The sequence below is a fragment of the Mandrillus leucophaeus genome, unplaced genomic scaffold, assembly GCF_000951045.1.
Source record: "Mandrillus leucophaeus isolate KB7577 unplaced genomic scaffold, Mleu.le_1.0 Scaffold39, whole genome shotgun sequence".
In the NCBI taxonomy this organism is placed as follows: Eukaryota; Metazoa; Chordata; class Mammalia; order Primates; family Cercopithecidae; genus Mandrillus; species Mandrillus leucophaeus.
In genome coordinates this window covers 3684045-3699788 of record NW_012104142.1, presented here as the reverse complement: position 1 = coordinate 3699788, position 15744 = coordinate 3684045, and the positions used below count along the sequence as shown (strand labels likewise).

Sequence of the window (15744 nt, the reverse complement as noted above, 5' to 3'; positions counted from 1 at the left end):
GGAACGTGGGGTCCCATGAGGGAAAACAAAGTACATCTCTTAGCCTTCCAGGTTTTTCCCTATCATGGTATAAAAACTTACTTGAGGCCAGGCACAGTGGCTCATGCCTGTAATCCTAGCGCTTTGGAGGCCGAGGTGCAGGGGGATCTCTTGAGGCCAGGAGTTCAAGACCAACTGGGCAACAGAGCAACACCTTGTTTCTTAAAAAAAAAAAAAAAAAACCTACTTAAATATCAATAAGATAAATTCATGTATTCCTATAAAGACACATAACCCTGAAGAAAAGCCAGTCTACCATTTGTTTAGGAGAAACGGTTTTTAGATTCTCTTCTTCTAAAAAGTAATTTGACCTCTTTGCCTCATCCCAAATCCCTGAGATTTTGAAAGAATAAAACCACCAACTTGGAGCTCTTTCAAAGGATTTATTTGCTACAGAATTGCTTGAGTCCACCAATGAGAAGAACTCAGGATTTCTGTGTTTAAAAGGATTTTGCTTACTGCTTTATTTTTACAAGTGCTGCCATATCCAAAAAGCACTTCTTTTTGCCAGCATTTGGCATGTCAAGAAGAGGTTAGAAAAAGTTAGAATCTATAGAATTTTGATGTCTAAAAATAGGAAAAAAAATGAATATTTAATCCTCATTTGGATAGCTCCTGAGTTGAAATCACATTCATCTGCAAAATAATTTTTTAGGTCAGAATGCTGTATTTTTAACCACAGATGCTGACCTTGACCTTGACTGGTGAATATTTCCAGGCACCGTATGGATGACAGGACAGATACCAATCAGTTGGCCAAATCTGATATATGCCCTACCTGGCTTGTGAAAATTTTTAAGTATCTCTTAACCCCAAACCTCCTGGTTCTCTGAAACCGACTGTCTTAATCTGATTCCCAATACTTTAAAAAACAAACAAAATATTCCCTGAAAGATCATACATATAAGTATTTGTTGCCTGTGAATAGATACAGAGAAACCAAGTACAAATGTGCATTAACAATTCAGCGACGTAGCTGTGGATCTCTGGATGGCTATGCAAGCTGTGAGAAAGTCCCCCACTGGCTTTGCACTTGCTGCGCACCAGAGGCGACCATCCAGGCAGCATCAACCTGAAGAGGGGGTGAATCCCAGCAGCTGCTCGATGGGCTTAAACCGCCACTCATCAGCCTCCAGCTCTTCTACCAAACCAGCTAGTTTTTCCATCCGAGCAACTTGCTGATCTGTAAAGAGTCGAGGAGAGAATACTATACAACAATGTATTACCCATGAGACTGCCACCAGCCACCAAGATGATGACTGGTATAAAAATAATTTCTAGGCCGAGTACGGTGGATCATGCCTGTAATCCCAGCACTTTGGGAGGATGAGGCGGGCGGATCACGAGGTCAAGAGATCGAGACGATCCTGACCAACATGGTGAAACTTCGCCTCTATAAAAATACAAAAAATTTAGCTGGACGTGGTGGCATGCGCCTGTAGTCCCAGCTACTTGGGAGGCTGAGGCAGGAGAATCGCTTGAACCCTGGAGGCAGAGGTTGCAGTGAACCAAGATTGTCCCACTGCATTCCAGCCTGGCGACAGAGAGTGAGACTCCGTCTCAAAAAAAAATAAAGTCAATTTCTAGATGGATTTTTTTCCCCTCAAGATTCTCTCTTTTTTTTTTTGCGGGGGGATGGACTTGCTTTGTTGCCCAGGTTGCAGTGCAATGGTGCCATCTCAGCTCACTGCAGCATCCGCCTCCCGGGTTCAAGTGATTCTCCTGCCTCAGCCTCCTAAGTAGCTGGGACTACAGGCATCCACCAGTGCCCGGCTAAGTTTTGTATTTTTGTAGAGATGGGATTTCACCATGTTTGCCAGGCTAGTCTCGAACTCCTGACCTCAGGTGATCTGCCTGCCTGGGCCTCCCAAAGTGCTGGGATTACAGATGTGAGCCACTGCGCCTGACCCTCAAAATTCTCATAATGGGGTCTTATTCTATGCTGGTCAGAAGCTTAATTTTTTTTTTCTTTTTTCTTTTTTTTTGAGACAGAGTTTCACTTTTGTTGCCCAGGCTGGAGTACAATGGCATGATCTCAGCTCACTGCAACCTCTGCCTCCCGAGTCCAAGCGATTCTCCTGCCTCAGCCTCCCGAGTAGCTGGGATTACAGGCATACGCCACCATGCCTGGCTAATTTTGTATTTTTAGCAGAAATGGGGGGTTTCTCCATGTTGGTCAGGCTGGTCTCGAACTCCCGACCTCAGGTGATCCGCCCACCTTGGCCTCCCAAAGTGTTGGGATTACAGGCGTGAGCCACTGTGCCCGGCCTATTCTTTTTTTTTTTGAGACGGAGTCTTGCTCTGTTGCCTAGGCTGGAGTACAGTGGCGCGATCTCAGCTCACTGCAAGCTCCACCTCCCGGGTTCACACCATTCTCCTGCCTCAGCCTCCGGAGTAGCTAGGACTACAGGCACCTGCCACCATGCCCAGCTAATTTTTTTGTGTTTTTAGTAGAGACGGGGTTTCACCATGTTAGCCAGAATGGTCTTGATCTCCTAACCTTGTGATCCGCCTGCCTCGGCCTCCCAAAGTGCTGGGATTACAGGCATGAGCCACAGCGCCTGGCCTTTTTTTTTTTTAAGTCGGAGTTTCTTCTAATGTTAAAAGTCATTTTAGGCTGGGCATGGTGGCTCATGCCTGTAATCCCAGCACTTTGGGATGCCAAGGCAGGTGGATCACAAGGTCAAGAGATAGAGACCATCCTGGCTAACATGGTGAAACCCCGTCTCTACTAAAAATACAAAAATTAGCTGGGCGTGGTGGTGGGTGCCTGTAGTCCCAGCTATTTGGGAGGCTGAGGAAGGAGAATCACTTGAACCCAAGAGGCGAAGGTTGCAGTGAGCCATGATCATGCCATTATATTCCAGCCCAGGAGACAGTGAGAGACTCCATCTCAAAAAATAAAAAAGTCATTTTAAAATAAAATGATCACATTCTCAGGATGTGCCCTATTCTTTTTTTTTTCCAGAGACAGGGTCTCACTCTGTCATGAAGGCTGGAGTATGCCTCCTGGGTTCAAGCAATCCTCCCACGCCAGCCTCCCAAGTAGCTGGGACCACAGGCATGTGCCACCACTCTCCACTAATTTTATATGTATATATATATTTTTATATATATATATTTTATATATATATTTTTATATATATATATTTTATATATATATATTTTTATATGTATATTTATATATATATATATATATATATATTTTTTTTTAGAGATGGGTTCTCACCATGTTGCCCAGGTCAGTCTTAAACTCCTGGGCTCAAGCAGTCCTCTTGCTTCAGCCTCCCAAAATGCTGGGATAAGAAGTGTGAGCTACCACACCTGGCCCGGATGTGCTCTGTTCTTAAAAAAAGTACACATCCTCTATGCCATAGTGATTTGTGGACTAAAATCCTAGCGTTAGAGGCAATTACAGCTTTTCCCCCTACATAATGTTTCAATGGAGAAATGGTCTGGTGGGGGAACACAGTTTGTTGATGCAGAAATGAAGGCCTAGTGAGGCTTAATGTAACAGAAAAGGTGTTACCAGGATGTTAGAGTATAGATAGACCAGGAGGTATCGTACAAATACTTGGAGATAATGATGGTAACCAGTGGAGGACAACAGTAAAAGGAGGTTTCGGACAGGAGAGGAAAAAGCAACACAAGAGAAGCAGGAAGCACTGACTCCCTGGACAACCAACTTTTTTGTTTTTCAGACAGGGTCTCACTCTGTTGCCTAGGCTAGAGTGCAGTGGTGCGATTCCAGCTCATTGCAGCCTCAACCTCCCGGGCTCAAGTGATCCTCCCACCTCAGCCTCCCAAGTAGCTGGGACTGCACGTGTGCACCACCATGCTTGACTAATTTTTTTTTTGTAGAGATGTGGTTTCACCATGTTGGCCAGGCTGGTCTCGAACTCCTGACCTCAAGTGAACCACCTGCCTCAGCCTCCCAAACTGCTGGGATTACAGATGTGAGACACTGCACCCGGCCCCAAACTTAAGGCTCAGTGTGGACATTATGACCAGATTAAGACCTAGAATGTTCTTAAATTTAGGAAGTCCACTAAAATAGCCTTGCTGAGTTTGGGGGTTTTTGTCACAGCCTCATCAACCCCCAGCAAATTTATTCTCACAGTCAAGTACACAACACTCATGTGCTTACCATGTTTCACCTGTTTAAGCGTGGATGCCACTTGATAGCTAAAAACAGATTCGCAGAGGAATCTCTCAGAGCCATCTACAAACAAAAGGAGAAAAGGTTTTAATCTGTTGTAAGGGTTTTATGGCTTCTGATAAACCAAGTAAACTTGTTTATTCTTTTCCTTGCTTCTACATTCAGGGTCTAGTTCTCAGTGTTTACAAAGATGGTATCTGTTTCATTTAGAACTAAGACTGTTATAAAAGCTATTTATTCTATACCTAGAATATTAAAATAGTCCCTCTACTTAAGAGTTTAAAAATAGTGTTTAAAAAAACAAAAACAAGAAACCTCAGTCTGATGTCCTGGTCAACACTTCCCTCTTCCCAACCTGAGAGTTCCTTAATATTCTCCTGTATGTCAAGCAAACACTGGCAGCCGACACATTTGGCCATGTGGCTGGCTCCTGTGGTATCAAAATATAAAGGTTCACCAAAACTCCAAATCATTTTCAGTCTAAAAAACAAAGGTGAGGAAAAAACAATTGTTGATTTTTAATATATCAAATTACATCACTCTGATAAACACAGAGCACTGCCGGGAAATGTCATTCTGTGAACGCAAACTGTAACCTTGATTTTCCAACTGAACCAAAACACTGCAATTTGGATGATGATAAGAGTATGGTGCAAGTTCAGAACCTAGCATTGTACTGGTGCCAAGAACTGCCCAATAAGAAGTGGCCAACTCAGTTGCCACAGCACTTGGAAGATGATCATGAAACACAAGCTAGTTCATGTTATTCCTTGTCAGGCAAGAGCTGATACAGCAAAACATATTCTCAAAAACTTACGGCTCATGTAGAAACATTTGACTTTTAAAAGGGTAGCAGAAACCATTTGGGGGATGTACCTTATTGCGAAAATCCTAAAACAAATGGGGAGAGAGGACACAGCTGTCCTTTTTCAGGCAGTACTTCATGTCAGCACTACTAGGCCTCAAGCATTCACCCATCAATCATGGGTTGTTGTGTTGGCAAGGTATTAAGTGGCAAGGAGACAGGACTAACACATTCTGGCCTCATGCTGAGTTTCACACAAGGGAGATCTTATTTCAGAAGTCACAATAACCAATTACAAAAAAAAAAAAAAAACCAAAAAAAAAAAAACTATAGCTACTGTATCCAAAGAGCTTGAATATATAACCAAGAGGGCATCCTTCCAATATTGTCTTCAAAGTGATCAAAAAAAAAGAAAAAAAAAGAAAGTATAATTATTGGGATGTATACTGTTTATATTCTTCAGAGAGAGTGTTACATTCTGTAAATTCAAACTTTTTTTTTTTTGAGACTGAGTCTCACTCTATTGCCCAGGCTGGAGTGCAATGGCACAATCTTGGCTAACTGCAACTTTCACCTCCTGGGTTCAAGCAATTCTCCCTGCCTCAGCTTCCACAGTAGCTGGGACTACAGGCGCCCGCCACCACGCCTGGCTAATTTTTATATTTTTTAGTAGAGACAGGGTTTCACCATGTTGGCCAGGCTGGTCTCGAACTCCTGACCTCAGGTGATCCGCCTGCCTTGGCCTCCCAATGTGCTGGGATTACAGGCATGAGCCACCATGCCCGGCCTTCAAACCTCTTTTAAACATGCTGTGTGATATGGGATATGATCCCATCTTCTCCACCCAGTCCCATTTCTCTGGCTGAATATAAGTCACTTCTGAGCTGCTGATCGCCAAACTGGGCAAATAAATATTTTTATTTTAAATTAACAAAATAATAGCTGGGTGTGGAGGCAGAGACTGCAGTGAACTGAGATGGTGCCACTGCACTTCAGCCTAGGTGACAGAGTGAGAATCCATCTAAAAAAAAAAAATAGTAACTATTACACTGACAATTCAGTTTAAAGATCTAGACAAGGTAATACATAACTTTTTTTTTTTTTTTAGATAAAAGCAATGAACAGCAAATAACTATAAATTCCATGACAAGAAGAGGGACGGTTGAGAACATTTGACACCAATGATGTAATTTATTATAGGTCTTCTGTGTAAATGGTATGTCAGTAGTCATCATCCTATTCATACTCTTGCTTAAAAGGTCCAATTATAACTCATACTTTATTTTAGAAAGAGGAAAGCATAGCTAGAGTTTACCTCCCAGGTGGTTTGATCCTGAACTTTAGGATTACACACATGGCAGTAGGAATTATGGACTATAAGGATCAGGCCAACATGTATATGGAAGCTCCTGAAGTGCCCCCTCTCACTTACATTTAATCACAGGCACCATTAGGATAAAATGGTTAAGTTGTGATATTTGCATATTTTCCTTGGTAATGAACTTCAAAGCAAAAGGATATAAGCTAAACTTTCAAAAAGGCACCTCTGCATGTCACTCTACCACACCATATGCCTGTGGAACACACTTTTGCTGATTTGCAGCTCCCTATTAACCACAAAGTCCAACTACTTCTTAGCCACCCTATTAGATGTGATATCAGTACCAGTCTAAAGCCTGGAGAGCAGAGTCAGCTGGGGGAAATCTCTTCCATTTAGAAACTGTAATGAAACCCTTTGTAACACAGCAAGTAGCAATACATCAGCTTTCCTCATAAGGGACAAGCAAAGGTTATAAACAGGGAAAAGTTCAGTAAATTACCCAAATCTAACACCATCGCCAACTCCAATAAATTAGGATGGTAACAAATACATTAAAAAGAATATTACCTCACAGTGGAAATTAGACAATGCCAGATAATTTATACTTCAGTGGCTACAATGTCTCTAAAATACAGCCACTGATGGGCTGAAAGGCAGTCTTTAATGTGCTCAGTAGTAACTGGGTGAGGACAATTTTGGTCAAGGGCAGGAGAATGCTGAAAATTGCTGCTTATGTGAGGTGTCTGTTCTCAGACAGCAGAGGCACAAAAAAGTTAATTCACAAGGTTAACTACAGATGATTTGGGTTTACTATCCTACACTCATGAGGATATAACATCAAGTTGAACCTGCTGAGATTAAAAACAGCATCCATCCTTGATTCCTAACTGGTTTTGTTCCTTACTCTTGACAGGCAACCCTGTGCTCTATTTTCATATTCTTTTTTTTTTTTTTTTTTTTAATGGAGTCTCGCTCTGTCGCCCAGGCTGGGGGGGCAGTGGCATGATCTCAGCTCACTGCAACCTCCGCCTCCTGGGTTCAAGCAATTCTCTCAGCCTCCCGAGTAGCTGGCACTATAGGTGCATGCCATGATGCTTGTTTTTATTTTGGTATTTTTAGTAGAGGCCAGGTTTCACCATATTGGTTAGGCTGGTCTTGAACTCCTGACCTCAGGTGATCCGCCCGCCTCGGCTTCCCAAAGTGCTGGGATTACAGGTGTGAGGCACCATGCCCGGCCTCTATTTTCATATTCTATTAAACTATTACTGGTCAGGTACATGTGTGTTAGATTTATTGTATAATAGAATAGTATCACCTATAAACATGGTAGAAAATGCTTCCAAATCCAACATCCTTACATTAAGAGTACTCTTTTCAATTTAATATTCTTGATTTGACCAAGAATATTAAATGGGTTTAGGGGTTGCTATCTCTACATTATTTTTCACAGTCTTTAAGTGTAAGCAGCTTTAAGATTATCAGTAAAACTTGAAATCTAAGAAACACAATCAAAACTGTGCACTGTGTATTTATACTTACTATAAATGTATCCTACAACAGAGACCCAACACATTTCTCCATGAAGCATATTGAGATGGAATAAAAATGGATAGATCTATAACTCATTAGAACATCAACATTCAGACTAATCTTAGAAGGCTTTCTTCTTCAGTATCTCCACATAATTTGGTGTATACTGACAAAATGCTGATAGCTTTGAGACTGTGGAGGTACCTCCTGTATTAAATTCCTCTTATAGCTAAAATTTAAATGACTTTAATCTTAGAGCTCCATTATTGAATACTGATTCTTCTGCTGCTATAAAACTCATTAAGCAATTTAAATGTCTCCCATTTTTGATTTGTTTTGTGGGAAACTTCCTCAATACTAGATCTCTGCTGCATGTAAATGAAGTCATAATATAGTTTTAGCACCAAATATGGTAACAGGGCCCCAATTGTTCACTACTTCCAACCAGACTCAGTAATACTAACTTGAGTATTTAGTTAACACAATTAAAGAAAATAAAAAGGCAAAGAGAGAAGTATATATATCACTAATTACATATGCTACCTGGTCATCTACCTCACCACTAGTCATAATCCAAACCAATGCTAGGGAGCTCTACGGTCCCAGAGTCCCCCCGTGGTTTCCTGTCACAAATGATTTTGGGCTTAACCCATACTCTTTTTATTATTTCTGATTATTCATCATCCCCAAGGCCAACTACAGTTTGTATCTTTTTTTTTTTTGAGACAAGGTCTCCATCACCCAGGCTGGAGTGCAGTGATGCAATCACAGCTCACTGCAGCCGCCACCTCCCAGGCTCAGGTGAACCTCCCACCTCACCTTCCTAAGTAGCCGGGACTACAGCCACATGCCATCACACCCAGCTAATTTTTGTATTTTTTCTAGAGACAGGATTTCATCATGTTGCCCAGGCTGGTCTCAAACTCCTGGGTTCAAGCAATCTGCCTGCCTCAGCCTCCCAAAGTGCTGGGATTACAGGTGTGAGCCACTATGCCTGGCCGATAGTTTGTATCTTTCTCACAGATATTCCTAGATCAGTTAAAAAATATATTTGTGTAAATTTGAAATATTAAGGCCAGGCACAGTGGCTCATGCCTGTAATCACAGCACTTTGGGAGGCTGGGGTGGGCAGATCACTTGAGGTCAGGAGTTGAAGTCCAGCCGGGGCAACATGGCGAAACTCTGTCTCTACTAAAAATACAAAAAAATTAGCCAGGTGTGGTGGTGGGCACCTGTAATCCCAGCTACTTGGGAGGCTGGGGCAGGAGAATCACTTGAACCTGGGAGGCAGAAGGTGCAGTGAGCCAAGACTGAGCCACTGCACACCAGCCTGGGCAACAGAGCGAGACTCCATCTCAACAACAACAACAAAACAACAACAAAAAAATTGCAATATTTAAAGGAAAAAAGATCAATATATAATTAAGCACTAAAATGCTAGAATCAAGTAAATTTTGAATCTTTAATAGGTTATTCCCCAAAGCTTTTTTTTTTTTTTTTGAGATAGAGTCTTGCTCTGTTGCCAGGCTGGAGTGCAGTGGCATGTTATCGGCTCACTGCAATCTCTGCCTCCCAGGTTCAAGTGATTCTCCTGCCTCAGCCTCCTGAGTAGCTGGGACTACAGACGCCCGGCTAATTTTTTTTTTTTGTATTTTTAGGATTGATGGGGTTTCACCATGTTAGCCAGGATAGTCTCGACCTCCTGACCTTGTGATCTGCCTGCCTTGGCCTCCCAAAAATGTTGGGATTATAGGCATGAGCCACCGTGCCCGGCCTCCCAGTGCTTTTAAAAAATTTATTATTATTATTTTTTGAGACACAGTCCCATTCTGTCACCCAGGCTGGAGTGCAGTGGCATGACCATGGCTCATTGCAACCTTGAACTCCTGGGCTCAAACAATCCTCACGCCTTGGCTTCCCAAAATACTGAAATTTTAGGTTTGAGCCACCACTTCTGGTCCCAGTGTTTTTCAAAATATGGAAGACTGCCTTCATGAGAAGAGCTTGGATGCTGGTAAAAAATGAACTCCTGAGCTACACCCTAGACTAATTCAGAAGCTCTAAGGTGGGCCCAGAAATATGCATTTTATTTATTTATTTATATATTTTTTTGAGACGGAGTCTCGCTCTGTCACCCAGGCTGGACTGCAGTGGCACAACATTGGCTCACCACAACCTCTGCCTTCTGGGTTCAAATGATTCTCTTGCCTCAGCCTCCGGATTAGCTGGGATTACAGGCACCTGCCACCATGCCTGGCTAATTTTTGTATTTTTAATAGAGAAAGGGTTTCACCATGTTGGGCAGGCTGGTCTTGAACTCCTGACCTCAGGTGATCCACCCGCCTCGGTCTCCCAAAGTGCTGGGATTACGGGTGTGAGCTACAGTGCCTGGCCAGAAATGTGCATTTTAAGTAAACTCTTCAGGTGATTTTTATGCCTCCAGGTAAGAATTATTAGTCTAGCTCTTCAAATGACATGGTTACAGCCTGTACCCTGATCTTGGCCAGTCAGTTAGCCAATGATGCTGAACAAGATGGTGAATGATTTGATGCAAATCTGGCTCTGGTGCTAGAAAAACCACACAGCATCATGCTGCAGTGGGTCAGGAGTCATGTTCACATAAAAGGGCACTATATTAGCTTTTATTCCCTCTTAGAACCTTTCTGACAGGGTGAATCTATCTGTAGATTAATCATACTATAAAAAGACACATCAAACCTACTACCATGGGAGGTAGACAGGTGCCAGGATAAAGCAAACTGGAGTAGGAGGTCAAGAGAATTCCTGGATTCAGTGCTGACTCTGGTTTTTTTTTTTTTTTTTTTTTTTGAGACAGAGTCTCGCTCTGTCACCCAGGCTGGAGTGCAGTGGCTCGGTCTTGACTCACTGCATGCTCTGCCTTCCAGGTTCACGCCATTTTCCTGCCTCAGCCTCCCGAGTAGCTGGGACTACAGGCGCCCGCCACCACGCCCAGCTAATTTTTTTTTTTTTGTATTTTTTAGTAGAGACGGGGTTTCACCGTGTTAGCCAGGATGGTCTTGATCTCCTGACCTCGTGATCCGCCCGCCTCAGCCTCCCAAAGTGCTGGGATTACAGGCGTGAGCCACCGTGCCCGGCCAACTCTTTTTTTGAGACAGTCTCATTTTGTTGCCCAGGCTGGAGTGCAGTGGCATGATCTCGGCACATGGCAACTTCTATTGTTCAAGTGATTCTCCTGTCTCAGCCTTTCCAGTAGCTGGGATTACAGGCGCCTACCACCATGCTCGGCTAATTTTTGTATTTTTAGTAGAGATGGGGTTTCACCACGTTGGCCAGGCTGGTCTCGAACTCCTGGCCTCAAGTGATCCGCCCGCCTCGGCCTCCCAAAGTGCTGGAATAACACGGATAAGCCACGGTGCCCAGCCCTACCTCTGCCTTTAACCTGGTCAAATCACTTAACTTTTCTGGATCTAAATAACTTTAGATGACTTCCTTGATTTCCAAAGTCCTTTTCAGCTCCAACATTCTGATTCTGGAGCAAGACTGTTTTTAAATATATTATTGTGAGATGGGGACAAGAGATGAAATGTAGAGCTGAAATCAGGGCAAACTCATCTTTAATCCACTTAATAGCTTCTTCACAATTAATATTCATTGCAGGTCTGAATCCAATTATTCAGAAAGCAGCATGAGATCACCTTCTAACATCTCGCCAGCTCCTTTGGGGTAGGTGAAAAGGGCTTTCCGTGGTGGGGCAAGGTCTGAGACACTGAAACCAGATCCAGTGACAGAACTTCCACTGACCCCACCAGCTGAGGAGGAGGATGATGAAGCAGCCATTTCCTCTCTAGCAGAGTTCTTACTTCACTACAGAGAAAGAAAAACAGCAATTGGCAAGTTTATGGAAGTGAGAGTGACAACATTTCATTCGAGCTGCCGTAAGGGTCAGCATGCAGTTTTATAAAGAGTTAGCTCCCCGTTTTTCTATCCTCTCTACTTTCATGATATTTTATTGATGTCTCAGGCCAAAATATCAGTCAGGTTTTGAATTGAAAATAAGCTTAAGAATAGTATATCTACTTAAAACATGAATTCCTACCATTAGCAAACTGTTTATGTCAACTGAGATTGACTGTGGGTGATTCATGAGTTATGAAGGGGTGATATGGCAGTGCCAAGGCAGAAATTTGACTGAGGAAATAAGTTATATGAGGATAAAAGCATCACACTTCACAGGACAGTTTGTCTTGGATACATCCTGATCAAGCCACATAAATAAATTATAATATTTTCCAAATAAAATTCCAGAGTAACACTGTGTTCTGTTCCCAGGGAAGGGGAACTAGTTAGGAAATACCTATTGGCCTTCTCATTAAAAATTAACTTTTGGCCAGGCACGGTGGCTAACGCTTGTAGTCCCAGCACTTTGGGAGGTGGAGGCAGATAGATCACCTGAGGTCAGGAGTTCAAGACCAGCCTGGCCAACATGACGAAACCCTGTCTCTACTAAAAATACAAAAAAAATTAGCCAGGTGTGGTGGTGGGCGCCTCTCATCCCAGCTACTCGGGAGGCTGATGCAAGAGAATCGCTTGAACCCGGGAGGCAGAGGTTGCAGTGAGCCTGGGTGACAGAATAGGACTCTCTCTCAAAAAAAAAAAATTAACCTTTTCATTCAAATGTAATACCCAAACTTATCACTTGGTGGCGTCCCAAAACCGGAACAAAAAGTTCAGGAAACAATCTTGGAAATCATGGCCTATTATGAACAGAGCACCTGTGAGTGTTTAACCTTATTTCATATCAAAAAATGCAAATGTTATAGAGAAAACTGTCCTGAATACATGACACCTTACTAAAGTTCAAAACAAACACTCTCTTTGCCACAGAAGCTTACACGACTTTAACAAAAATTCTAAAAAGTGTATATGGTATTTTCTTTTTTTTTTTTTTTTTGAGACACAGTCTCGCTCTTGTCACCCATACTAGAGTGGCACGATAGCAGCTCACTGCAACCTCTACCTCCTAGGTTCAAGTGATTCTCCTGTCTCAGCCTCCCAAGTAGCTGGAATTACAGGCATGAGCCACCGTGCCCAGCTAATTTTTGTAGTTTTAGCAGACACGGGGCTCCACCACATTGGCCATGCTGGTCTCGAACTCCTAACCTCAGGTGATCTACCTGCCTTGGCCTCCCAAAGTGCTGGGATTACGGACATAAGCCACTGCATCTGGCCTCTTTCCCTTTTTTTTTTTTTTTTTATAACAGAGACGAGGTCTTGCTATGTTGCCCAGTCTGGTGTGTATATATGTATGTACGTATGTATTTATTTACGGAGTCTCACCTGTCGGCAGGCTGGAGTGCAATGGCGCGATCTCTGCTCACTGCAACCTCTGCCTCCCAGGTTCAAGCGATTCTCCTGCCTCAGCCTCCTGAGTAGCTGAGACTACAGGCGCCGCCACCAAGCCCAGCTAATTTTTGTATTTTTAGTTGAGACGGGGTTTCACCATGTTGGCCAGGATGGTCTCCATCTCTTGACCTCGTGATCTGCCTGCCTCGGCTTCCCAAAGTGCTGGGATTACAGGCATGAACCCTCGTGCCCAGTCAGTCTGGTCTTTAACTCCTGGTCTCAAGTGATCCTCCCACCTTGGCTTCCCAAAGTCTCACTGCGCTCAGCTCTCTAAAAAGTGTATACAGTATTTTTTTTTTTTTTTTTGAGATGGAGTCTCGCTCTGTCGCCCAGGCTGGAGTGCGGTGGCGCGATCTCAGCTCACTGCAAGCTCCGCCTCCCAGGTTTACGCCATTCTCCTGCCTCAGCCTCCCGAGTAGCTGGGACTACAGGTGCCGCCACCTCGCCCGGCTAATTTGTTATATTTTTAGTAGAGACGGGGTTTCACCGTGTCGGCCAGGATGGTCTCGATCTCCTGACCTCGTGATCCACCCGTCTCGGCCTCTCAAAGTGCTGGGATTACAGGCTTGAGCCACCGCGCCCGGCCGGTATACAGTATTTTTTAAAGAAAAAATGGCCAGGTACGGTTGCTCACACCTGTAATCCCAGCACTTTGGGAGGCCGAGGTGGGTAGATCACGAGGTCAGGAGTCCGAGACCAGCCTGGCCAACACAGTGAAACCCCATTTCTACTAAAAATACAAAAATTAGCTGGTCGTGGTGGTGCGCGCCTGTAATCCCAGCTACTCAGGAGGCTGAGGCAGGAGAATTGCTTGAACCCGGGAGGCGGTGGTTGCAGAGAGCCAAGACTGCACCATTGCACTCCAGTCTGGGTAATAGAGTGAGACTCCATCTTAAAACAAACAAACAAACAAAAAAATTAGCCGGTTGTGGTGGTGGGCGCCTGTAGCCTCAGCTACTCAGCAGACTGAGGCAGGAGAATCACTTGAACCTGGGAGGTGGAGGTTGCAGTAAGCTGAGATCACTCCATTGCACTCCAGCCTGTGTGACAGAGCAGACTCTGTCTCAAAAAAAAAAAAAGGTTTAGTGCCACGCTGTCTAATAGAACTTTCTGCCATGATGGAAATGTTCCAGTGTTCTATTTCTGCACTGCACAATATGGTAGCCACTAGCTTCATGTTGCACCTATAAACTGGTATGACTGAAGAACTGTATTTTAAATTTTATTTAATATTAATTAAAATTTAAGTAGTCACATGTGGCTACTGGCTGCTGTAATGGATAAAGTTCTAGTATTTAGATTAAAAATAACTTTATATTGATTTGTACACTTGAAAATGGCTAGTGGTTAATTTTATGTTATGTGAATTTTAACCCAATTAGAAGAAAGGACTTCAAAAAGGATTGTAGGCTGGTGGCTAATGCCTATAATGCCAGTACTTTGGGAGGCCGAGGCGGGCAGATCACCTGAGGTCAGGAGTTCAAGAACAGCCTGGTCAATATGGCGAAACTCCATCTCTACTAAAATACAAAAATGAGCTGGGCATGGTGGCAGGTGCCTGTCATTCCAGCTACTTGGGAGGCTGAGGTAGGAGAATAGCTTGAACTCAGGAGATGGAGGTTGCAGTGAGCCGAGATGGTGCCATTGCATTCCAGCTTGGGCCACTAGAGCAAAACTCCATCTCGGGGAGGGGGTTGGGGAGGAGGAAAATGGATTGTAAATGAATTTTTCTCTATAATGGTCAGACAGAATTTTAGCTGAGCTGTTTTTTTCTTGGCCAGTCAGGTGAAGCAGTGGGAGTGGAAAAGGAACAAAGAAATCTGTAACTGGTGGTGATCAGTTAGTGGAAACACCACTGTACCTAGACCAGACTGAATTTTTTTCTTTCTTTTTTTTTTTTTTTGCTAGTTGCAAAATGAACATATTTATTATAAAAAAGTTGAAACCTATTGTTTTGAGGCAAGCTCTCACTCTGTCACCCAGGCTGAAGTGCAGTGGCGTGATCATGGCTATTGCAGCCTCAATCTCCTGCGCTCAAGCAATCCTCCAACCTCTCAACCTCCCAAGTCGCTGGGACCACAGGTGCATTCCACCATGCTCAGCTATTTTTTTTTTACTTTTAGTAGAGACAACTTTTCACCATGTTGCCCCCAGGCTGGTAGAGATCTCCTGCGCTCAAGCAATTTTCCCACCTTGGCCTCCTAAACTGTTGAGATTATAGGTGTGAGCCACCATGCCTAGCTCAAACTTATGTTTTTTTCTTTTCTTTTCTTTTCTTTTGAGACAGAGTTTCCCTCTTGTTGCCCAGGCTGGAGTGCAGTGCCGCAATCTCGGCTCACCGCAACTTCTGCCTCCCGGGTTCAAGCAATTCTCCTGCCTCAGCTTCCCAAGTAGCTGGGATTACGAGCATGTGCCACCATGCCCAGCTAATTTTGTATTTTTAGTAGAGATGGGGTTTCTCCATGTTGGTCAGGCTGGTCTTGAACTCCCGACCTCAGGTGATCC

At 43.5% G+C, this 15744-nt stretch overlaps 1 protein-coding gene across 4 annotated transcripts in view; it reads right to left on the bottom strand.

Moving 5' to 3' along the window:
* Nucleotides 1-402: 402 nt before the first annotated feature.
* ANAPC16 (anaphase promoting complex subunit 16) overlaps nt 403-15744 on the bottom strand; it is a 28318-nt gene continuing 12976 nt past the window's right edge. For 3 of the 4 annotated variants that reach the window (XM_011991098.1, XM_011991095.1, XM_011991097.1), the window contains exons 2-4: nt 11532-11700; nt 4187-4261; nt 403-1222 (exon numbers count right to left, since the gene is read on the bottom strand). In XM_011991098.1, the coding sequence (XP_011846488.1) occupies nt 1107-1222; nt 4187-4261; nt 11532-11673 (333 nt within the window). In that variant the 5' untranslated portion in view covers nt 11674-11700 and the 3' untranslated portion in view covers nt 403-1106. Of the gene's footprint in view, nt 1223-4186; nt 4262-11531; nt 11701-15471; nt 15515-15744 lie in introns of those variants that run through there. The other variant, XM_011991096.1, reaches the window with a different exon arrangement.